General features: G+C 37.9%; 2 protein-coding genes across 2 annotated transcripts in view; both read left to right on the forward strand.

The window, feature by feature from the left end:
- LOC145996776 (uncharacterized) overlaps positions 1-6,622 on the forward strand; it is an 86,066-nt gene extending 79,444 nt beyond the window's left edge. The window contains exons 8-9 of the mRNA XM_083133310.1: positions 1-114; positions 6,288-6,622. The exon at positions 1-114 is cut by the window's left edge and continues 138 nt beyond it. Coding sequence (XP_082989436.1) covers positions 1-114; positions 6,288-6,451 — 278 coding nt within the window. The 3' untranslated portion in view covers positions 6,452-6,622. The remainder of the gene's footprint in view (positions 115-6,287) is intronic.
- Positions 6,623-11,804: 5,182 nt separating this feature from the next.
- LOC145997299 (uncharacterized) overlaps positions 11,805-25,834 on the forward strand; it is a 37,892-nt gene continuing 23,862 nt past the window's right edge. The window contains exons 1-3 of the mRNA XM_083134199.1: positions 11,805-11,938; positions 14,582-14,961; positions 21,647-21,733. Of these exons, the coding sequence (XP_082990325.1) occupies positions 14,610-14,961; positions 21,647-21,733 (439 nt within the window). The 5' untranslated portion in view covers positions 11,805-11,938; positions 14,582-14,609. The remainder of the gene's footprint in view (positions 11,939-14,581; positions 14,962-21,646; positions 21,734-25,834) is intronic.

Genomic DNA, 25,834 nt, shown 5'->3' on the forward strand with positions numbered 1-25,834 from the left:
AGGAAGAGTCGGAAGTGTTGCAAGGTCTGTTTAAAAGATACCCCGAAGGCGACGTCTGGGCACTAGTTGGTTTCCACGATAGATACAAGGAAGGCAACTTCATCACCATATTCGGTAAGTTAGATTTAGAGCCTGGATTTGGAATTACATATTCCATTCCTTTCTAGATACATATCTTGAACAGGATAATATCAACGAATTATATGACTGACATGACTTTGCATAAGTTTTATGTTATGTATTTTCACATATTTGCCAGGATATTACATATTTTACATATTTGCTAATTTACTTTACAGAATAAAAACATATATAGGTATTTTTCCCTATCTTGATCCTTCCCCGTTATTTCGATCTCTGAAACACGATGAAGATAGTTTGTAGCTCATTTGACGTCATATTTTCCAATGAATGAAATGCATAGTGCTTCCGGTCACCTAAATTTGACTACCAACTCGAAAGACAGGCTGAAGACCAAAATTACAGGAACTGTTATTTATCGAAAGATGCAGGAGTTTCTCCCCCTCCTCTTCTGGTTACATATTTTCGTTTCGCTTTTAGGTTTGGTTTGATTTGAGTTTGTGCACAGTAAGGCTAATCGGTACTGGACCTACAGTTTATGGTGGGATCCGAACCACCATGTGCCTCCACCGGATATCGAACCCGGGTCCCCTTGATTACAAGGCAACGACGCTACCACTGCACCATCGGGGAGGGCCACTTTTAGGTTTGGGCAAAGCACGTAGAAACTTGGCATCGGTGGGCAAGAAAGCTACTTTCCTTACGAGTTACACAGTATGTTCCCTTGTGCAAGAAGTACAAAAGTAGCTACGTTGACCATATTCACATAGAAACTTGACAGAACCTCTCCTGCTTTAATCATATAGGCGGCATACCCACTAAGCAGGAGGAGAAACTTTTCATCTCGATTCTCTGTAGGCCACAAGATATGTAGGGCTTCTCTAACAACACAAGCTATAGTGGATGTGATTTGTTTTCTCTAGTTCTTTGCATAGGACTAGATGCGGTTTTCCAGGTTCGGCAGAATCGAGCTTCCCGATGACAACATTGGCAATATAACGGCCGCATGTATCCGCGGTCTCATCAACACAAAGCCACATGTAATGGTCACCTACGTCGGCTCTTATGGTATCTAGTGTCTTCTCATACAGGGGCTTCAAATAGTTCTTCCGCAAGGTAGACACATCTGGAATTTTGCGACCACTAATATCTTCAAGGAAACTGTGTAAAACCTTGTTCTTCAGCACATTCAATGGTACGTTTGCTGATACAAATGCCTCGCACAACCGCATATTAAAACTATCCACCGTAGAACTTGTCGCAGATGAAGAAATAAACGGCTGAATCAATGTTTTCTGCTTTTTTGTGATATTGCTTTTGTGGGTTGTCGACTCCATATGTTGCTCAAAATGTGATTTTTTGTCACAACTTAATTGTTATTGACACACTTTACAATGGATGGCCTTACCATCTGTTGAAAAATAGGCATCGTTAACAATCCATTGTCGAAGTAAATTACTTTTTGCAGCTTTCACTTGAGGCATGTTGCAGCAGGAATAACTGCTCTGTTCTCTTCTCTATTCTAAACTGCAACTGCTTTTCTTACATTTACAATCTTAAACGGGAATCTGTTGGATCACAACAACAATGATATTTCGGAAAAATTTAAAACATGTCATTGTTAAGCTATTTCTTTTGTAACTTTGTGCTTCCCTTTATTCTCATGCCCTTTCCCTTCTCTCATTTCCATTCCCCCTTCTCTCTCTCTCTCTCTCTCTCTCTCTCTCTCTCTCTGTGTGTGTGTGTGTGTGTGTGTGTGTCTGTGTGAGAGAGAGAATACGATTTCATATTGCCGTACAGTTAACAATGTATTCACTCTGATGAAATGAAACAAGGTTTCAGAATTTTAAATATTTTTACATTTATTTAGCTGAAAAGTTTAATTTAGCCTTTTTTTAGGATCTAACTCCTTTTAGAAGTTTTTAGGACCTATAATATTCATGTATTTTATTAAGAAATGGCTAAAACGAAAATATATGTTAGAATAGGGACGTTACCAAGTAAGGAATAAAATAGGTTAAAACCTGGGAATCCTGGCCCAACTCATGATAAGTGCTATGTGGATTTCCATAGAGCACGAAATAAATTCTTGGTGTCATGGTAACAGTAATATATTTTCACTCACTCGCAAAGAACACCTTCATTCGAACTAAGGTCTCCTGATGTCCAAGCGCGATGTGCTAAACACGCCATGGAGATTGGCAATAATGATAATACTATTTCAATTAGTATTACAAACATTGTAAGATATTAGTATTGCAGAAGTATTACGAAAAGGATCATGTTTGCATTTAAATTTTATTAGTAGAGTCTAATTATGAGGAAAAACATTTCCAAATATAAGTTACAATAAAATTAAAGTAACCTAACCTAACCCAAGTTCATATCTAGCCAATAAGAAATGAGAAAAATCAAAGAAACTTAAAACTATCAATGAGGGACCCTAAGGGATGGTATACTTCACAAAAAAAAACAAAATATATCACAAAAAAGAGAGGGGCATGTATGGGTTAATACCTACGTATTTTCGTTAATTCGTTGTTAAAGATTTGAAAGTCACATATTTGAAAATTACTAACATTTAATGCATTGTGGCACATACCAGTATTTGCTACATTCCGAGAAACAAAACATAAATCTGAACACCAGGACATAGATATTTTTAGAATTCCAAATTACTAAGCTTTGTTTTTAAGTAAGTTTTAAAACACACGATATGTATTTTAGTGAGAAGAGTAGTACGATGATAATTATACAAGCAATCAGATCCACATTCAACATATGATGCATTTAACAAATCATTGAAGCTGCCCTACATACCATTTTTCGCTTCCTACATACCATCCACTGTAAGAACGAAGTTTAATGTAAACGAAGCCACGTGACTTGTGAGAAATAGTTCCCTTTTCTATTTTTTAGTTCTAGTGTTATTCCGCCCATGAATATGTTCATTGACGTCCGCAGGATTTTCTCCAGGGAGGGGCAAGGAAGATGTTTTCTTTTCAGGGGGGCAAACAAAGCACATTTTCCGCAAAAATAGTGTTGTTCCCTCAAAAAACTTTGCTTAAATTTGAATTTATCATGTTGGTTCAAAAATCAACACATATTATTGTGACTGAACTGTAATTATGTGTGTGAAATATATAATTTTTGGTTGACTTTCATTTCCCAGGGGGACGACTGCACCCCTTGCCCCCTTTTCCGGACGCCCATTAATATGTTGATTTAGCTGTACAGCTCATGTTATGAGGTCCCACAACTTCAATATAATAGCTACGTTGATTGATTAGGGACGAGGCTAAGCAGATAGGAAGGGAGAAGAGAATACTAGTGAGAAAATGGAAGGAGACCAAGGAAATAGAGAAGAAAGGTGAAGAAGACACAATGAACTGGAATGGGGGACTGAAGATAAACAAAGAATGGAAGAAGGTGTTACAAAGAGTGGAAAGGACAAGAGAGAAAGAGGAGAGAAGAAGGAAGAAGAATGAAGGAAAAAGAGCGTGAGATAAAAGAGTCCAACCGCATTCTAGATGGAAGAAAATATGTTTAGCCTTTTAGGTGGAAGTACAGTTGACAAGGGAAAGCCACCTTCTAGAATATTCCAGAACAACTTTCTAATAATCTGGAGGGGAGTAATGTTTGTGTATATACAGGGTGTTTCTAAAGGTCGTTTACAAAGCTTGGGAGGTGATTCCTCACACGAAAACAAGCAAAAAGTGTGAGTTCCATTTTTACGACTGAGGCTTCGTTTCCGAGATAGGAGCCTCGCAAAAGGTGACAAAGTGAACGTCACACCTAACTGGGACGAATACTATCACAGATAGAGAGGCGGTTCCAAGTGAATCATCAAGGAATCGTATGTGTTCAGTCCGGAAGTCACTATGAAAAGTTCACTGCAAGCATGCGCAATGGAGTCCTCAAAGGAATTGGGGATTTCCAGCAAGAACAATGCATGGAAAGGGTATGTAACGCAGCAAGAAGGACCGTGACAATGAGAAATGCGTTAAACCTCAAACCGACCTCAAACATCAAAACATGAGCACGGAACACAAAATCCGAAAAGTTGAGCACGGTTGCATACCCCAGTTACACGCGAGGAATGAACGAATCATGTCATGTGGTATACGAGAGACACATTACTCCACCAGGAGGAGGGAAAGAAACACACAATATCAGATGATTGCGACAACGTCTATTTTTACACGCGACAACTACGTAATACCCCCCCCCCAAACACACACAACAAACAACAAATGCTACAATGTCTTACGCACAAACAGTGCGTGTCACTGTACACCAACTGAAGATGTCACTTTCACCACACAAAGGGGGTGGGGAGCAATACCAAGAGTGTTCGCACGCTATCACTGTGACGTAAAAGAGACCAGTTTTGGAAGCGCTGCGCAGCCAAGTCTGGCTCTCGTAGTCTACGTTTGACCTTCATGTCTGCTGTACCCGCGAGAGGAGCTCGAAGGGTTGGTTCTCTCCGGCAGTCGTCCCAGTCGTGTTGCAGGTCCTGGGATATGATCAGCAGTTCGCTCTAGGTTGTCATACGCATTGAAGAGTACTAGTATGTTGTATTGAAAGAAGTTGACGTGGTGGAGTGGTCAAGTATCGCAACGATTGCTCTGTGGTGTTCGTACGGTGATACAGCCAATTTGTACAGTGTGCCAGTGTTAAACAAAAACGATACTTTGCAGTTCAAGCTCCCTATTAGACAGATGGCTGCGTATAAGACCCAGCAGCTAGCAGACATGCATCTCATGTATGGTGAGGCACGTGGTAATAGCCGTGAGGCAAGTCGTCTTTATGGAGAACGCTTTCAACATAGACGTTTACCGTCTCACGCCTTCTTTCAGGTAGTGTACTTTCGCCCTCGTATGGAGTTTTGCCAATGGTTGTTGCATCAGCTGGGCACAAACCCTCACTTCGGTGCAAAGGTAATGTGGACAAATGAAGCAATTTTCACCAGATGGATGTCTTCAATAGTAGAAACAGTCATGTCTGGGACTTTGACAACCCACATGCACTTTTTGTGGCCCATCACCAGCACAGGTTTTCAGTGAATGTGTGGTGCGGGATAGTACATGATCATTTAATTGGACCATACATTCTCCCTGTTTGCCTGAATGGTCGCACGTATCATACATTTCTTAGCGAGGTTCTGCCTGAACTGTTGGAGACCGTACATTTGGCACATGTGATACCAACACTATGGGGCACCAGCTCATTTCGATCGTAATGTACGACATTTCCTGCATGACGTGTTTCGCAATAGGTTCATTGGTAGGAATGAGCCTGTGCCTTGGCCACCAAAGTCGCCAGATCTCAACCCTCTCGATTTTTTCTTCTGGGGAGAAATGAAAACCCTCGTATACAACACACCTGTCACATCAGCTGAGGACCTGGTTGCTCTCATCAACGTCGCCGCCGCGACGGTAGCAGATACACCTGGCTTGTTTGCTCGTACTCGACAATCCTTGATTCGTCGCTGTCATCTCTGTCATCCATTGCGCATGCGTGCAGTGAACTTTTCATAGTGACTTCCGGACTGAGCACAAACGATTCCTTGATGATTCCTTTGGAATCGTCTCTCTATCTGTGATAGTATTCGTCCCAGTTAGGTGTGACGTTCACTTTGTCACCTTTTGCGAGGCTCCTATCTCGGAAACGAAGCCTCAGTCGTAAAAATGGAACTCACACTTTTTGCTTGTTTTCGTGTGAGGAATCACCTCCCAAGCGTTGTAAACGACCTCTAGAAACACCCTGTATATCGTCCTGTTTTGTACCTTGTGACATTTATACTTGGTGCAGAGTCTGAAGAAGACCTTGCTAGAAGGTTGAAATGCTACGTTTAGTTTGTGTTTTATAATAAAATTAATTTCTGCCTTGGTCAGCATATTGAGTTTTTCATATGGAAACAAGGCTTAATGGTGTTCTAGTTGATTGATCACACACCTTATCACATGAACTACGCGCAAGATTAATGCCCAGCTGCCATTCGACCAACCAATAGGATTTCTCAGATATCACACGTATTTGTTTACATTAAATTCATTCTTACAGCAGATGTAGAATAGATGCGTTTGTTTTCCTGGATGTTAGATTCCTGAGCAATGAGACATAGTATACTGAAAATGAATATTAACAATGCATTCCATATTAACACAAAAGTACTTATCATTTTTCCTTTCTGTCCTTTTAAGGTCAACCCATTAACCAGACTGGCTTCACTAGGTGGTCTGGTTCTAATCAACCTGACGACCATCGGGGAAACGAGGATTGCGGCTCCATCCACAGGAACGGTGGTCTAAATGACATTCCTTGCACAGCCGACCTGTATTTCATATGCGAATATGAACTTTGGTGAACACCGATTGTCATGAAGATGCCCCCTCCCCCTCTGTTAGGAAACAAAATGCATAATTTATACAACGATCACAAGCGAACCTGCATGGTTATATCATTATGTTAGCCCTCACTGTATTATTCATAATATTTTTAATAAATTCTATTTATTACTTTGATGTTAATTTTTTTCCGTACCACTCCATACAAAACGGGTGTCCCAGGTTTGAATCTCGTTGTGAACATTAAATCTTAATTGAATTTCGTCAATTCAACGAGCAACGAGAGAATAAGAACTGGAGATATAAATAGTGATTGAAAAGACAGAGAATTAAGAGACAAAGACAGATAGAAGGAAGACCCTATCAGAATACACCCAAAACCCAATCTCTCTGCCACGTATTACACCCTGGACTAGATTTTGCAGACAATGGCGTCTGGACTCACAACAAGTATAAACCCATGCGAGGATCGTGTTTTATCGTCCCTGTATGTTTATAATTATCCCTTCATGCATCTCCCATTGTCACTATTCATCATCGCCAAAGTTATAGTGGAACCACAAGCAAAGAATCCTGCGCAGACCCGCGACTCCTGAGCTGCGCGGGGACTTTTCGTCCAAGGTGTTTTTCGTTGTGGTTGCTCTATAGCAGAAAACAGAAAAATAAAAAATCAAACCAATCAAATAGAGAGAGGCATAAGAGAAGCGATATAGGTAAAGAAGACAAAAAAAGAGGAGGGAGAGAGAAAGATGATAAAATAGAAGTAGCGATAGAGAGAGGGAGAGAATAGAAGAGAGAGAAGACAGAATGAAAAAATCTATAGATGGAGAGATAAAAGGAAAGAAATATGCAATATAAAGAGAGAGGGGAGGAAACAGTGAAGGAGGGATAAGAAGAACTATGGGAAGCAATAGAGATAAGGAGAGAAGTCTATTACAGAGAAATAGAGAGAGAGAGAGCAGACCAAATAACAGAAGCGATAAAGAAAAGTCTTCTTTCTTTGTAAAGAAGAAATAAAAAATCTCCCCGCAAACTAAAGTGCACAGTCATTTGTTTTCTCATCTCGCTTCCCCTTCTCTCCTCTCTGTGAGCCGTGAGACTACAGTGCCACAGGGACATTCTTATTGTGGTCAAACTGTAAGGGAACAGTGTTTCTCTTCGAGGAAGGGAAGTGTGTCCCCTTGACCCTCCATGTTAGTGCCAAAGCAAACAACTTTTCTTCTACAGCTCATACGACACTTTATACATTTCGGATTTCTGCTGGATTATTTTGGGGGAATTTCTCCGATTCTGAAACCTACGGTTGAATTACACACGTTCACAACCAGGAAATTGTATAAAACGTAGTGTACAATCTAAATTTTTTTATTGTCAACCCACGGTAACTGGTAAAGACCTAAATGACACCAAGTTTAGTAACCTTTGTGCATTAACATACGATATTAAGCCCACTGTAGCTACCCTACCGTTGTGGTTTAATATATTAATTCTTAGCTGTACAAGAATACCACTTTCGGAAACATTACTTGCTAGGTTTACGAAACATATTTTCATTATAGATTTAGGTCAGAAAATGTTCACAGCGGTGAAATTAGCGTCTGCATAGCACACTACATACACTACACACACTACACACTACATTGCGCTCCATTGTATAGCTTAGGGCAACCAAATCACGAACGCTACACGACGCTGGCGCCGCCACCGCAAAGGCCTGACACCGAAGAGCTCCATTCCCACAACACAATCTCGTTTTCTGCGTTTTCCCCAAGAACCGTGGTATTATCAAAATGCCCGTGGTCTAAATACTAATATTATGGAATTTTATATTAATGTTTTGAGTAATAATTTTGATATTATAATTGTTACTGAAACTTGGCTGCACGAGAGAGTAAATAGTAATGAATTATTTAATGGCAATTACAAAGTGTATCGTCGCGATAGACCTGGAAATAAGAGGGGAGGGGGAGTTATGATAGCAATAAAGGAATCATTGAAATCGGAAGTAATAAATTTGAATTGTGAGGTAGATACATTGGTTGTTAAAATAAGTAAACGTAATAAGATTTATTACATTACTACAGTGTATTTTACGCCTGCATGCGGTATAGAAAAATATTTGTCATTTTATATTATGTTTGATTCTTTCGTGGAATTTCATGGCTCGATATAATTGGAGATTTCAATTTACCCACGATTACCAGTTCAGGTTATGAGTTACAGAATGGTGGACCCTTTTGTAGAGCTTTGTTAAATTTTTTGAATTTTTATAACCTCCATTCTGTAAACTATATTAAAAATAACCTCGATAGAACTTTGGACCTTATTCTTACTAACATTCCAAAGAATGTGAATATATGTAGGGAGGAAATGCCACTTGTTAAAGAAGATAACCATCATCCTGCATTGACTGTAGATCTAACTATAAGGGAATCTACTGATGTAATAGCAAATGAAGCTTATTACTCTTACAATTTTAAAAAAAGCCAATTTCATACAGATGTATCATTTGCTTGGAGTGGTATATTGGTCTGTATTAAATAATATGACTGATGTAAATCAGGCGGTTAATTCTTTTTGTCATAGAGTTCATGAAGTAATTCTTTGCCACAGTCCCAAAAAGAAGACGAAAGACAACAAATAAATACCCATGTTGGTTTAATAATGATATTATTAAATTGATAAAGTTAAAAGAGTATAAAATTTAGAATAGAATATAATACATTGATTCGGCAAACTAGAAAGCAGGTAAAAACAATGATAAGTAGTGTCCATTACAAATACATAAAGGAATTGGAAAGCAATTTGAAATCAAATACTAAAGAGGTTTGGAGTTTTATTAGAAATAAGAAAAGTAATAATGGTGCTTGTAACAGCACAATGAATTTTGAAGTAAATTCTCTGAAATCTGCAAAATATATTTCTGATGGTTTTGCTAAATATTTTAGGTCTGTATATGCTGAAACATCTGAACCATATATAATAGACGAACGCACTGAGTCCATTATATCATACACATTAGCAATTTCGCCAGCTAGTCAGAAAGAATATGAAAGTGCTACAAAACAGTTAAAAGGCAAACGATCTAGCGGCCCAGATGAAATACCACCTTACATTTTGAAAGGATGCTCTGAAGTATTGATGTAGCCTCTACTTAGAATTTATAAGTTAATAATGAAAACACAAATGTTCCCTGATATCTGGAAGGAAACGCGTGTATGCCCCATCTTAAAATCTGGTGAAAGTTCAAAAATAGAAAATTACAGGCCCATATCAATTCTCTGTGCACCGCCGAAAGTATTCGAGTAAATCCTATAAAATCGCATATTTAATCATGTAAAATGTTTCTTAAGTGACAATCAACATGGTTTTTTGCCAAGTACATCAACACAAACAAATCTGATAAATTTTGTCCAGGATATACATGATGCGTTCCATGAGAGACTTAGTGTACATGCAATATATATAGATTTCGCAAAAGTTTTTGACAGAATTAATCATAATATTCTTCTAAGAAAACTTGCAAGTTTTGGGTTCTCAACACAATATGTAAATCTTTTCAAATCTTACATTTAATCGAAAATAATATGTAACTTATAAACAAGCGAAGTCTTTTGTTTATGACGTTAAATCTGGAGTTTCACAAAGTTCAAATCTGGGTCCTCTATTCTTTGCAATTTATATTAATGATTTACCAGGTACAATCAAATTCTCAAAGTGTTTAGTGTACGCAGATGATGTTAAAATATATAGAGAAATTAGGGATATTACGGATACTAGGAAATTACAGACTGATATAAACATGGTTCATAGGTGGAGTGTAGAGAATGATATCAGGTTTAATATTAAGAAATGTTCATACATGATATTTACCAGAGCACGAAATAATGTGCGAAATGTTATTAACGGTGAATTTGTAAAAAGAGTGAATTCGATTAAAGACCTAGGAGTAATTATTACCCATAATATGACTTTTACTGAGCATATTTCTTGCATTACCCAGAATGCCTACAGGAATCTTGGATTTCTAATAAGAAATGCTAAAAGTTTAAATGATATATGCTCTTTGTGTATGCTCTACAAATGTTTAGTTAGAAGCAAATTAGAATATGCTGGTTCCGTATGGGCGCCAACCTGTGACTCCCAGAAAAATATGATTGAACGTATACAGAAGAAATTTCTCAGATTTTTATATTATAAGAAGTATCGAATATGGCCAATAATCCTTAAAATACTATACAATGATTTGTTAAATGAATTTGATTTTGTAAGCCTGTCAAATAGACGTGAAATTTCTCAACAAATGTTTCTGTATAAAATAATAAATGGACATATTGATAGTAGTTCTATACTAGAGAGAATATGGTTTAATGTGAGACAGGGTCATTTACGTAATAGACGTTTACTCTCATACAAAATCCCAAGAACAGAAATGTATAAAAGTTCCCCACTACAAGAAATTACCCTTGAATATAACAAGATCTCAAATCATTTAGTGGACTTGGATTTCGGTATCACACGAACCAAATTTATGAATATGTTAAAGGGATATCTCTCTTAATAATGTATTTATTATGAGAACTGGATTTGTCATATTGAAGTTTGTTGTAATGATATATTGTACCAGTGTTTGTGATACTTGTTTTGTGTAATTCAGATGAAATGTGTAAATATCTGAAAATTTATGTTGTCACAGTTAAGCAGTAAACCTGTTCTGTCACCAAAATGTATGTATAGGTCTATGTGTGTGAATATGTGTGTGTGTAAAGGAGGAAGGAGGGAGAATGTGTATGTGCGTACATACAAGTTGTAAATGAAAATGTAATATTTTGATATTACCTTCTGAAATTTGAGACTTGTCTCTGTTGAAGGGAAATAAATAAATATCAGAGTACACAAGTGATATTGTGACCTCATACATATTAGAACCTATCTCTAAACAATGCAATATGACTTCGAAAATTTGGAATCAAAACAGGTAAAGTATTTAATCCACAACATTACGATACAATGCTTTGTGGCTCATATTAGTAACTTGGGTTGTAAAGATTTAATATATCAATGCCACACATTGTATAGAGGAGAGACCGTCACATTTATTTGGCGTTTTAAATTTTTGTGTCAAAAGTATAATTTCTTGACACAAATTATGCACTTTTTAATATTTGATTGTAGAGATTTTTCAAGTTAAGTTGTTTCATTCTCACATATATATTAATAAAACGAGGTAAATATAATATATAAACAATGAAACAACATGTTGGTTTATATCAAACGCGAAGTGCCGATAAAACGTTTTTTTATTAGCTGATTAACGCAGAATCGAGTTTATTGCATTCTGTGATATAAAAGTAAAAGTTCTTACGAGTTCGTCTAAATTGAGCCAGTTTGAAGACAAATCAATTCTTTAGTTCATGAATCTAAACAGTTGTTGCAGTTATATAATTGTTACACATTGAGTAAATATGATGCATATCACGCAAGGGAACTAATGAATGAATTAACAGGTTTGTAATTTACAAATTATCAATTCACAACATTTATTAATAAGGAAATTGTCAATTATTAAAATTCACTTAGAACAGAATAGAATTCACGGGACGGGCTCGTATTTTTTTTAAAAAAATGTTCATACTCGTATAGTTCTTTTGAATTTGTTTATCATGTACTTGTTAAGATTTGTATTGCAGGAAGTTATAAAGCTGGTCTGTTTAACGAACAATGCTCTTGTATGTAAACTAGGCACACACCACATAGAAGATTGCATAGACTTAGAACCTCCAGATAGATATGACCAGACTAATGCTTAAAACAAAAAAGAAGACTGCAGAAAGAGATAAACGAATGGCACAAAGAAGAGAAAGAATTGGTATTTATAGCATGTTATTTACAGGTTGTCAAGGTAACAATGCGTTGAATGTAGATGATAGCTTCCAGACCTTAATGTTCTGTCATAATATTTAAACTTTGTTATTTCGTATGTCTTGTGTAAAACTATCAGTACACGATCAAATGAAGCACGTACACAAGACGTTAAATGAAGGCCGTATTTCCATTGGTTTTGGATTATGTTTCCGCTTCAATGCATGAAATCAATTAACTTAAAAAAATGTGGTTCATGTTAGAATACTGATGATATACTGATAATTGACATAAATGAGACGTATTTCAAACAAGAAAAATATGAAACGTGTATTATAATTATTCCAAAGGCTACAGTAGTATGTTATTGTATTTTATTTTCTTGTTGATATCGCTATTGTGAATTATCAGTTTGTATACTGTTAACAACTGTATCAATGCTGCTAATTACACTCACATTTTAAAAAAAATAAAAGAAAAAGCAAAAATTATCATTTTTACGTTCTCTCAGTTTTTAAAACTGAAATACAGGGAGATTCATATAAAACTAACACGTTTCTTTGTCGTTTTATTTGAACAAGAATACTTCGTAATTCTCTGCGTTAGTTTCATATGGCGCAGGACATCTGGGAGATTCATACATCCACGAGAGAGAGTGCAGCTGTGCAGAATTTCGTCGCTAATACTGGCTGAGTCATGTGAGGATGCATTACATGCTTCATATTCCCATGGTATTTCTTGACCAACTGAATGACAAAGTCGCGTTAAGGCTATTTTCAACATGATGGCGCATCATGACATACGATCGTACATCAAATTAGTCTCTGGTGCTGTTCCAAAGTTTCTTTGAGGACGGATAATTTTCTGGAACTTATGGCCCAAGAGCGTACCTAATTTGACATCCTCGGACTTCATTCTGTGGAGGTACTTCAAGGAAAAACTGTACGCTACTTGCCTTTGAACATTGGATGACTTGAAGGAGAACATTACAAACGAAATCCCCGGTAATGAAAACAGCATACTCCAAAGAAAGGCCAGGATTATGAAACGAAGTGTCCAGAGATGGCGGGAAGGGGGGGGGGATTTCGGCATGTAATGTACTGTACATGTTATTAAACTCCCATATCTATGTTACATTTCAGATGTGATAGCTTTATTCTTATTCACATACTTTGATAAATGTATCAGTTTTATATGAATCGCCATGTACGTTACGGACACTGCCGGCGTGTAATAAATACATCGACTTTCAATGGAATCGTTACAAGCCGGCAGTGTCCGTGACGTACAACGGATCTCACTTGTCGCGTTTAAGAGCCTTTATAATCCGCCAACAATTTTTGAAGTAAAAACAAAAACAACGAAGTTGCGACTTTGACATGTGCTTACGCGATACTTCGAAATTTCAAGTTAAGTCAAACTTACACATAGGTTTTGATAACAAAAAGCAATTTCATATACTCAAGACTTGGAGAGAGACTAACCAAACTGTCAAATTCTCTGTTAAAATTACCTGTCCACATTTTACGATATTATTATAGCAGTCAAACCATGGTACGAATTGTATATTCATACCCTCTAGAAATCCGAGCATTGTCCTCGATCGCATGAAACCAGGGTGAGTCAAATATCAGGTTACACTGGACGTTTTCCTTGTCTAGATTTCTCGGGTTTATTGTCCTGTTTCCTGGTGCATGATCTGTTTCCCGTTAAGTGGCCACCGCGGTTTCCAGACCTGATACCAATGGATTGTTTCCTTTGGGGTCATATAAAGGCGCTCGTCTACTCTGTTAAGATTCAGAACATCCAGCATCTGAAGGAACGCATTGTGTAATGTGCAGACATTATTATACCGGACATTCTGCAAAAGGTTCTGGAGAACAGGAAACGTCTCGTGTAAAAATGCATTGATGTTCAAGGTGCATACATTGAAGATATACCATAAATCCTTATGCAAGCTGGCTTTTGACTCACTCTGTATTTGACTGTAAGTAGAAGGTATGCGCTTTGTAAAAGAAGGTATACTATAATGATTGATTAATTGAGTTGGTGTTTTAAGTCCACTTTATGCACAGTAGGGACTGGACCTACAGCTTATAGTGGGATCCAAACCACTATGTGCCTCCACCGGGTATCGAACCCGGGACCCCTTGATTACAAGACGACGACGTTACCACTACGCCATCAGGGAGGCTCATATATACTATAATGAGTAATACGGCGTGTACGGCGGTATACCTTTGACGACAGCCCTGTATATTACTAATAATTTTATTGTTCATTGATAGGAGGTTTGAAACATTGAAGTTATCAACAATGAAACCAGTCTCCTATATCCATATATGCTATCACGTTCTTCAGTGGATGCTGTGCTCTGTGAATGCGAAAGATGCGGAGATGTCATACGTCACAATTGCTCTTACTCATGGCGACGACGAGAACACTTGGACTGTTATGACCGGAAATTGCACATTCACGGAGCAAATCGTTAAATCCGGGGAGGAGAGGAAGCTCAAGTCGTCTGATAAGGCCGGCAGGAAGGTCCGATATGGAAAGTCTGACGAGGAGGACGAGAAAAAGGACAGAGATGACGAGGAGGACGAGAGAAAGGACAGAGATCACGAGGATGAGAAAGGCGATAAGAACGAGCAAGACGACGAGAAGACAAGTAAGTTGTGAAAAAATGTTTCGCGGGTTTCCCAATCTAAATATGTGGATAGTCTTTTACACAACCTATGATCTTCATAATGGTGTCTACGATACTTTTTAGCAAGTAGGATAAACTAGTATATATATCCATATATCTATCTAATTTATCTATCTATATGTATATGTTTATCTTGCGGTGCAGCACAAAGTCTTTCTGTCTCTCTCTTTTTCTCTCTCATAGTGTTTTCTGAGTGTTTGTGAAGTGTGTAGAGAGAGAATGGTAGAAAGACAGAGAAAATATAGAGATAGAATAGGAAAGATAGGAAGATAGAGAATCATAGAAAGAGAGAGAGAATAAGATAGATAGAGAAAGAATGATAGACAGAGAGAGAGAGAGACAATAAGATAGATAGAGAATGATAGAAAGACACAGAGAGAAAAAGATGGAGAGAAGAGAGTGTGAGAGAGAGAGAGAGAGAGAGAGAGAGAGAGAGAGAGAGAGAGAGAAAAGATAGGCAGAGAGAACAAATGATAGAAAGAGTGTGTGTGAAAGTTAGAGAGAGAGAGAAAGAGAGAGAGAGAGAGAGAGAGAGAAAGAAAGAATGATAAACACAGAGAGAAGGAGATTGATTGATTGATAGAATTGATTTATTTTACTTCGCTTTTTGTGCAACTTTTGGCTAATTTGCGAAGAGTGATGATATGATGAAATTGATGAATGGACACTCACAAACACCCATGCCCAGGCCGTGATTCGAACCCGGGACCCCTGGCGTCATAGTGCAATGTTCTAACCACTCCGCCAAAGGGGCCGGCAGAAAGAAAGGAAGAGAGAGAGAATGTGTGTGTGTATGTGTATGTGTGTGTGTGAGAGAGAGAGAGAATGATAAAGAGACGAGAGAGAGAAAGAATAGAGAGACACATAGAAATGAAAATGAGAAAATGAGAATGAATGATGGAGAGACAGACAGAGAAAGAGAGAGTGATAGAAGGCGAGAAGAGAGACAAAAGGGAGGGAGAGAGAGAGAGAGAGAGATCAAATGATAGATAGAGAAAATGATAGACACAGAGAAAGGGAGATACAGCGACAGCGAGAGATAGAAAATTGAGAGTGAAAATAATCATAGAAGATAGAGAGAGAAAAAGGAGAGAGAAAAAGGAGAGAGAACGAGGGAAAAAAAGACAGAGAAGAAGAAAAAGAAAAACAGAGGAATAAAATTATACATAGTACTACAAGGAAATGATATGTACAGTCGGAGAAAGAATTACCTGGGCCACGGGACCTAGAATTTCGTAACGTCTTAAAGCCTGTTGTTTATGCAACCCAAATAACAAATTATTCGCTTAAGTTTGTCTGGTGGATCTGAGTTCTCGGGAAGGATTGAGCATTGATAGCATGAATCACATGACTCATGCCCCAGCAACAACAAACAACAGCTGGGTGCTACGTAGCCTCAAGAACAACATTTCAGCAAACTGGTTTCTTAACAAGATCTACTCGTAAGAAAATATTTTTCGAGTGATACTAGTCATTGTCAAGAAGGTTCACTGAAATTATGATTCTCATCACAGACCACATGCCACACGCTAATTGTTGAAGTCCAGTTTATGCACTGGACCTACAGATTAAAGTGGGATCCGAACCAAATGTTCCTCTATCTGGTATTGAATTCGGAAGCCTTTGATTACATGTCGAAGACGTTACCACTACGCCATTGGAGAGGCAATGGAACGCCTTGAGAAAGAGACGAGTGAAACCATATTCGGCGTAAATTTTAAAAATATGACAATATTTTGTGGTCACAGTTTCGAACCGTGGGAGAAGCATATATATTTCTTGTCTCATCGTCCATTTCACGAGTTTATAATTCTTCCTCAGCAACACGATTAATGCGAGTGGTAGAAGATAAGCGAAGTAAAATAACTGAAACAGAAATAAAAGGAAAAAGCGAAACAAATTTTATCCATAATATTCTGCAGTCACTTCAGTCGTGTTCCAGGAATCCTACCTTCAAAGAGAGCCGTGGTCTCTAACTTGTCTTTTTCCCTTCCTTTGTGCTCTCGATTCTCTGTGTCACGATTGGTCTAAAACTAATTAATGCGACGTTAATTAAATAATCCAAGCAACGAAACAATGCACAATCAACTGCTCAACATTCCAATTTTTTTCGAATCGGAAAACAATTGAGATGCTGTAAAATGAAGCAAGAAGCAGTAATAAACTGGGAATTTGGTACGGTATAGAATTAAATGGGTGAAGATGTTCCATTTGATTGGATTTTTGTTATTTAGTGTCGCTATTCTTTCGCTTATGACAAATAGCGACGATCAAGATGAGTAATGAGTGATGAGATGATGACATTGATTAACGGACACTCACCAAGAACACCCATGGCCAGATTTGAACCAGGGGCCCATGCTGTCGTAGCGCGCTGTGCTATCTACTCCGCCACGGAGGTCGGTTAGGAGTGGACATTAGACCATATTTTGTGTGCGCAATTGGGATCAATGAATGGTATGACTAGGCATATTCTATTATTAATATATTCATATCATAATATCACGTCATATTATTCGGCACGAAGTAACATCAGAGACATTCAATCTTGCATTTTTGCCTTTGAACTAATTCTTCGACTTCAGGTTAATAACATCAATAAGATAAATTATGAAACAAAGATAATGAATGTGGGATATTGACAGTTATTACGAATTACCTGACACAAGCAACAATAAGCAGACTCGGTGGGCAAGCTCATTAAGTGGTCGACATTCGACCTCGTCAACAAAGTTCCCGGGTTTGAGTAGCGTCCTTGTAACACGTGTTTGAGTATTTCGTCATTACTTTCATGTAATGGTCACTCGTCCACGGCTGGGAAGAAAATTGATGTTACGTAACAAAAATAATAAAAATAACCATGAACAAAGAGTACTTATTTCATCTCTCACGAAATCTCCTACAAAACCGGGATATATGAAATATATGTATCTTCACATACGTTTTCGATTTCTAAATTTAACTAGTCGAGACCGAGAACGGGAGAGCAATTTTCAATTCGAGAAACCGAGAGACTGAGACACTGTCAAGTTTTGTTTCTTTCTTGACATCTCCCTAATTGAGTTGTTGTTCTGTTCGTTATTTGCTTTGTATTGGCAATTGTCATTATTCTTCCCCTGTAGGTAAACCATAACGACGATTTATGATGAAATAGAGCAGATAAAAGGGCAAGAACAAGAGAGTCATGCCTGCCAGGGACTTCAACCCAGAACCTTACGTAACGAGATTTGAAATTCTGCAGAAGGCATTTGTGTTTTTCTTGGCTTTCTCTTTCCTCAATTTCTGTTATTTTATCATGCACGTATAATTAAAATGGATCCGAGAAAATACGTTGCGATCCATAATTGTGTTGGTTTCTACAGATGTGAATTCCAACATGGAATATATTATTCCCTTTTGTATGTGGTTGAACATGAAATTTTCTTACACTGTGACAATTTCTTTTTTAGTTTTTCTGCACAGATGAGCTAATCTGTACTGGACCTTCAGTTTAAAATGGCATACGAACTACTACGTGCATCCACCGTGTATCGAACCTGGGATCCCTTGATTATAAAGTGACGACGTTATCATTACGCCATCGAGGAGGTCCCGTGAGAAAATATTATTCACTCGATCTATACAATAATTTATTTAAACATTTACATTTTAGTTTTCTTCATTCTTTTTTGTTAACTACTCTTCTACGACTCTTTTCTTGTCTTGGAATTTCTTCTTGTTTCAGGAAAAAAATAATACATGCAGGCTGTATAACCCCCCTCCGTGCAAATAGATAGAAAGCTCACTCTCGAGAACAAATTTATAAATAACGTAACCATTAGGAAACAATTCGAACGTTAACTGATATAACTGCAGATGAAACAATACTTACAGACGCTAACGAAATATCTCTTCTTGTATATGCTCACAGGGAACAGGTATCTGGTGAGTCATTCACTCTTGCTAACTACGAGCGAAGGTCACTGAACCAAAGGGTGGCAAACAGGCGTCTGCTCTACGAAACTAGGGTTAGCAGACGAGGTCCGTGTTCCTGTTATCAATGACGTACGAAATAAGGAGGAACACAGCTTTCATATCAAACTAGACGTGTGTTTTGGTCCCGTCATTGCATGAAGAACACTTTCTCGTCGTGGCCTTGAAGGCCTACATAAAGGCTTCTCTGCAAGAAAGATATCTTACCATTGAGGGGAGCAAAAGTGTGTGTGTGTATCGAGGTCCTTCAACTTTCGTATTCTTCTTCATTTCAGAACGCGTGCTGTATCGTCGATTTAATCCAATCTATCCGTTCTAGGTTTTAAGTTTTGTTTCTGTTCGGTAATTTCACATTGTCTTCCTGCTTATGTTATTCGCGACGAAGCTTCTGGTTTCGATAATCTGGACAATAATGGGATTGTGTTGGTTGGTTGATTTGGTGTCTTAAGTCCACTTTATGCACAGTAAGACTAATCGGGAATGTACCTAGAGTTTAAAGTGGTATCCGAACCACTATGTGCCTACACATTACTTTGCTGCTAGATAATTGCATGCTAAGATGTAGGAAGTGCTACAGTTTCAGTGTGTGGAATTAAGATTTATTTCTGATACGAAGAATCGGAGTAGTGAGAAAAGTATCTCATCACATGTTTGAATTATAGCCCCCCCCCACACACACACAGGATATCGGCCGTGGTTTTTATAACGAAATATACTGGATGAATTGTGTCAAGAAAAACTGGAGCCTATTCACATCCCTACGGAACTTGGAAGAAAGTCGACGTAGAAATTAGAAACTTCTGTTCCGACAAAATCGGGACGTATAGTAAATGAAAAAGCAAAGTGCTACCTTGTGCGTTGCACCAAGCCATGAAGGCGTGTAGGGGGTGCGGAGTTAGGGTCCCACACTTTCTTGTTACGGCCGAAGGTGGGGATAATGTGATCAGCAACACGCCCCTGGCCGCCTTTACCCCACCCCCAAGTTTCCTACAGGTACCCACTTTATACGACGCTGGGTGGGCACCGGAGCCACTTGAACAGGTGGACAAAATTCCAATTCTCCCCAGTCGGGGATCGAACTCAGATCTCTCCCATGGTTATCAAACTCCCTAACGACCGAGCTACCGCGGCACATATAGTAAGTAGCCTTTGTAATTAAGGCAAGAATTATTTTAGCGTTTCGTTCAACGGTTTTAGGGGAATCATTTTCGGACATAGGCTATAACTCTTGTCGGTTCTGCGACCTGGTTTGAGAAAAGGCGATTTTATGACGAACAACATTCCACCTGACAAGTCACGTGACTTTCCTACATTTCCTGTGTCTGTTGGCTATTGCATGAAAGACGAGTTGCTCCTTGAGACAGACAGAATCACCCGATCACCTAAAGGTGCAATGTGTGTTGCCTACCTTTCCGGCATTATTGACAGCCATTAAAGTCTTATGGGGAAGAACTTTTTTCCACCACTGTACAGTATATATAGGCTCTCTCAAATACACACACGAAAACACACACACACATATGTAAAGTCTCACTTGGGTCCAGGTTAGAACCATTGGGAGGTGAGATGATGAATGGTTATATCATTTACATGTATTTATTTAAACACAAGAATCTTACATTGCGATGAGCATAGGGACAACCAGTATGAGTTTGTGACACTTGCCCGTAGTTACATTTGCACGGAGGTGAATTTAGTGACTGCTGCACGGAGAGGTCAATGTCCATGTCCGTTTAATTTGCGACGATGACGCTTCCCCGGAAGTGCAAAAGAAACTCGTTCCTCGCTAGAAACCTTACCCCTCCTCCACGTTCTTATCAGAGACTCCCTCGAGGCGATATTCGCTTGCACTATGCAGACCTTCTATGCAGGTCCGGGGCAGTGATACAACTTACGAAGTTTCTGCGACTATTTCGTCGATCAGTGGCTTGAAAACAGAACTATTTCAAGGCATATGTGGAATTGTTCTGGTAGACGCCACCTAACCAACAGGTTGGAACAGGAGGCTGAGCAATTTGTTTTCCAGGGCTCATCCGAACGTCTGCACGTTAGTGAACACACTCCGAGAAGAACGCTGAATACCATGGCCACACTTACGATAGGAAAACTCTCAATCTGATAAGACTGATAAGATTATAAGTGACGCCTTGAGGAAACTTAAAGAGAACGGAAGTGTGAAAAAATTCCTTAAAGCAATTGCTTAAATTCAGAAATTGGAGTAATCGCCTTGAAAATGTAAATGGACTGTTTCTATTTGAACAGAAATGAACTGAAAAAGAAAGACGATGGTTTCCACTGGAACCAGAAACATAATGAAAGAAAAAAAAGTGACTAGCTTTATAAAGAGAGAAACAAAATTTATGGGGGACGAAGAGAGACTATCTCCACGCGGTATTCCCTGGAAACGGCATTTGTCGGTTAAAAGTCTCTCAATACAAACACAATTTCGAAAGAAAAAAAGTAATGATAGCTCGTGGTAGAATCGAGAGGGATAAGAGAAATCCCCCTCCGCGCCATCTTACTTTCTGTGGACGTGTCACACCCCAAATAGTGATTCAGCCAAGGTCGATTGATCTGGGTCATGATTCGTGCAAGTGTCACTCCTTGCAAGTGTCCACTAGGCGGATGGATATTGCTTAATCACATGTTTATTTAATGTACTTTGTATTTACAGAGGACAAAGGTGTAGTACCAGCAATAGCGAATTATTCATGCCAAAGTTACAACGGCCCTGATTGGACACCATACTATGAGTCAGAAGGTAAGAGTCTTTATACGTCAACTAGTCTCTGGATATTTACTTCTTAAAAGTAACAGAGTTAAAGTTACTTTCCTCAAAGTATAACTCTGTTGCAGGCCCCGGATTTTGATGACATTTCATCTTTTAACTGGTGCAACGTAGACATTGCTAACTAGTACAGAAATCCTGAACACCCTCCTCAGGTTGAAGAAATGTATTTTTGGGGGGTCATTTTTTACCATTTTTTAAAATTTTCCGCCATTTTTAGGTCATTTTTAAAAATTTTGCGTCATTTTTAGATCATTTTTTTAAAACTTTGTGTCATTGCATGCTGAAGCATGAGAAGTTCAACAATTTCTGTTTTGTCTGAATGTTATCTTGCGGTACTAACTCTGTGTTTAACTACCAGCGCAACAAAGCCTGTCTGAAAATCGCGAAATGCAATATTGTCGAGCTTCTCATTCACAGTCCGTACAACACACCAAGTTGAAGAAGCAATTGTTAAATAGTTTGTTTCGGAATGATTGTGTAATACTCTGATATTTGTGAATCCTTCCCAATGCTTTTGATTGTGATCCATGAAGTAAGTGTACAATATAAATATATATATTTCCAATAAGCAGATTGAGTTTTGTACGAATGTTTGGGTCATTTTTCAAAGATTTCAGGTCATTTTACAGAATTGTTGTTGTCATTTTAAAGGTCATTTTTCAAAGATTTTTAGGTTATCAAAATACGAACCCTGCAACCAAGGCTGTAGCCGAGGGTATACCCTAAGGTTTACAGTACTCATTAATATATACCTTTTGCAACGATAGGTATTACCTTCTAATTTAGTTTGGTTTATATAAATATAATGTAATCGGGCCATAACTGTCTCTTGCTATCGAAAACCAATGTAAAAGTTTCATTTTAGACGACTAGGTATTGCTTAATGATTGATTGAATTTGTCACCACCCAAGTATTTTCTCATATAATTTAGATTTGGATTATACCACTAGTCCTCTACAATTATATATACTACGGGCTGACAATTTAACTAACTTTACTTTATAAAATATTTAGCAGAATCTGAGGCCTACAGTGGGAAGTACGAAAAGTAAATAGTATATTTAACAATTTATTGAGCAAACAACTACTAGAAATTTGTCGTATACAACAGTAGTATCTTTAACAATAGAAATTTTCCAGTAACAAATTTAGCATAACTTATCTCATTGACATTAATCATTCACTTTACAAATATAACCAAACTTCATATAAGCCAAACAAATGTACCGGAATCAGATTGTGTTTCCCATTACTAATTAAGGTTGGTTCAATGTTCGGTATTATTGAGTGGAAAATATAATATTAATTAGCAATTTTAAGTAGGGAAGTTATAAATCTAATTGAATACAAATGAACATAATTAGTGGATGTCGGTCAACTCGGAAAGGACCATCTGCGTAAGGGTAGCATTAAACATAACATAAATAAAATAGTGCTCAAATGAAACTAATTAACTAAATCAAGTAATTGGATCTTAGAATAAACTTAAATATATTAATTATACTACCAGTACACAGATGATGACTTCCACAGACCGATTCCACCAGTTCAAGGTAGAACTGCGATATGTTAACCCAACCGCTGCCAGAGTAAGAGAGAGAGAGAGAGAGAGAGAGAGAGAGAGAGAGAGAGCTCCGCAAGCCACGCGAGAGCCTTCCCTTTCCATAGTCACATGATCTAGTGACGTATTACTTCCCCCCAAAAAGGAAACAAACGAAAAACCAATTGCACACAATCTGACTCATATTCCTTTCCGAGCGAGGAATGGCGTTACAAATTAAAAGTTTTGTTGCGTCGGCACTTTTGCACCCTTTAATGTATACGGGGAAATATCCCCTTACCTAAATTCTTACTGAATATGTTAACACAAGGGGTGTAAAAAGTCCCTTTGAAATAATTTAAACTGCAAAGGTTTTAAAAGGACCTGCTCAAGACAAACACACAACACATTTAAAAGTAAGAATATGCCAAAAGCTTCCTCACAAACAATATCGAATAAGTCCCTTGCGAAAGTCTCAACAATGTTCTTGTTTGTCTTTTCCGCAACAATTGGTGCCGGATTATTAAGACTTAAATGCAACAAAAGCTTATGCATTTTCATTGGGTCTTAAAACTTTTGCTCCACAAAAAAGGTTTTACTAAAAGCTTATTTTCTGCCAATGAAATTGCTATATTGCCTTTATTGCTTTTTCTGTTTATTTTTAGTTTTTTTTTATGTTAGTATTTTTGAACCTTCATCACTTTTAGTGCAGTTATTAGTATACTCAATACCTTCTATATTATGATACGCCACCTTAATAAAAATTATGAGTATAGATATCATCATAACTGCTTTCATCCATGTATTGCATGGACTTCATTTAACGTTTCGTTTTGGAACTACAGAACTGATTACGACTAATTCTTATCAGTGATGTGCCCAGGATTTTCAAAAGGAGAAGAGGTTACGTATATATATATATATTTTTGACAGCCCTCATTTGGCCATTTTTATCTGCCCTTTTTTTAGGAATACTGGATGAAAGGGACGCTTCTGACCCTACCTACCCCCCCCCCCCCCGTTAGGCACGCCACTGCTCCTTATGAACTTTAAAGGAGTTAAAAATTAAGTTACTTTTATACTTACTTCTGATTATCTATAACTAGTACAGCATGTTGCACGTATCAACTACAAGATGGATACCCTTTACTTTTTTGATGAGCACTAAAATTATAAATAACATTCGTCAACTTTATTAATAAATTTCGTGCATTTAAGTGTGAAAATATAGAAGTAGCAAATTCAAAGTCAACTCTTATTCTTAAAAACTTAAATGATGCAATATATTTGTCCTTAACAAATGAGTACCGTGCATTGTACACCGCGTTTGTTACAACCTGCCCCACTTCCCGCGCTTCCTGATCGCTGGCTTTTCTAGCAGAAACCACGCAGCATTGCCGCTGCAGACGGCGTGAACTCCGTACTGGGGAAAGCCCAAGCCAGGCTGTGAATAAAATACGCGGAAATGCACAAATATACACAATTCCCCATCCTGAATGTTCCAGCTAAGATGACACTAAACACGAAAAGAACACAAACAAATTTCACCAGAATAAATCCCATCCTGGATACTTTAAAACGCACACTAATCAGCACCACGCTTACAAAACAAGTTTCTTCAACAAGACGCAAACAAAACACGTGAGTTACACAGCAACGTGGCAACATGGTCTACGTAAGCGCCTCTCTTCTGCCTTCCATTCGCTCCTCGCTGCCCAGCAGATGACTTTCTCCTCGTTTCTCATTGGTACCAAAACTGTGGAGCCATCGCTAGCGCGGGAAATAGGACAGGTTCTAACAAACGTGGTATAGTCTCGGTCTATTGTTTGTGCATACGAGGTGAATCTTTTGCTTTAAACCGAAGGATATCGATTTTTACTTCGGTGTGCAACCCCCCTTAGTAAAAAGAAATAATAAACAGCACAAATAAGTAGTGTAATCAGATTCCCTCAAAGTAATACTTGGTACGAGGCCTATTATTTTTATTAATTTAAGCACAATAGAAAACCTACTTTGACGATGTTTTTGTCGATTTTATACTATTGCAACTCTGTGATATTTTCATCTCGTACTTGGTACGAGTGTCATAATTTCTTACGAGTTAAATTACGTAACATTACGTAACATTGTGATGATCCATATTAAGCTCTCTTTCATTGTATTTTTATAAGGGTAAACTATTGCGCAATGTTTCGCAACAAGTTATTACGCAATGTTATGATGACCCGTATCTAACGTGTTGTTGTCTGATTGGTTGGTTATGACGTAATGGGTGTCTTCTGATTGGCTCACTGTTTCAGATGTTTTCAACGCGGTTCGCGCTTAGGTTACTCCAAGGGTTTTCGCATTACAGATCAGTCAGTATCGTGAGAGTGTTTGAAGAGTACGGACGTGTTGTTGCAGTGCTCCTCATATTTTGTTTGTTAAAAGTTATTTAATTTTATTTTAAAGCTACATATTATTTATTATTTTTAAGTTTGAAAATTGTATCAAGTGATTTTTTCATAGTAATTTCGATCAGATTGAGTTT

The sequence above is a fragment of the Lepisma saccharinum genome, chromosome 13 (genome assembly GCF_977018435.1).
Source record: "Lepisma saccharinum chromosome 13, izLepSacc3.1, whole genome shotgun sequence".
NCBI classification, from domain to species: domain Eukaryota; kingdom Metazoa; phylum Arthropoda; class Insecta; order Zygentoma; family Lepismatidae; genus Lepisma; species Lepisma saccharinum.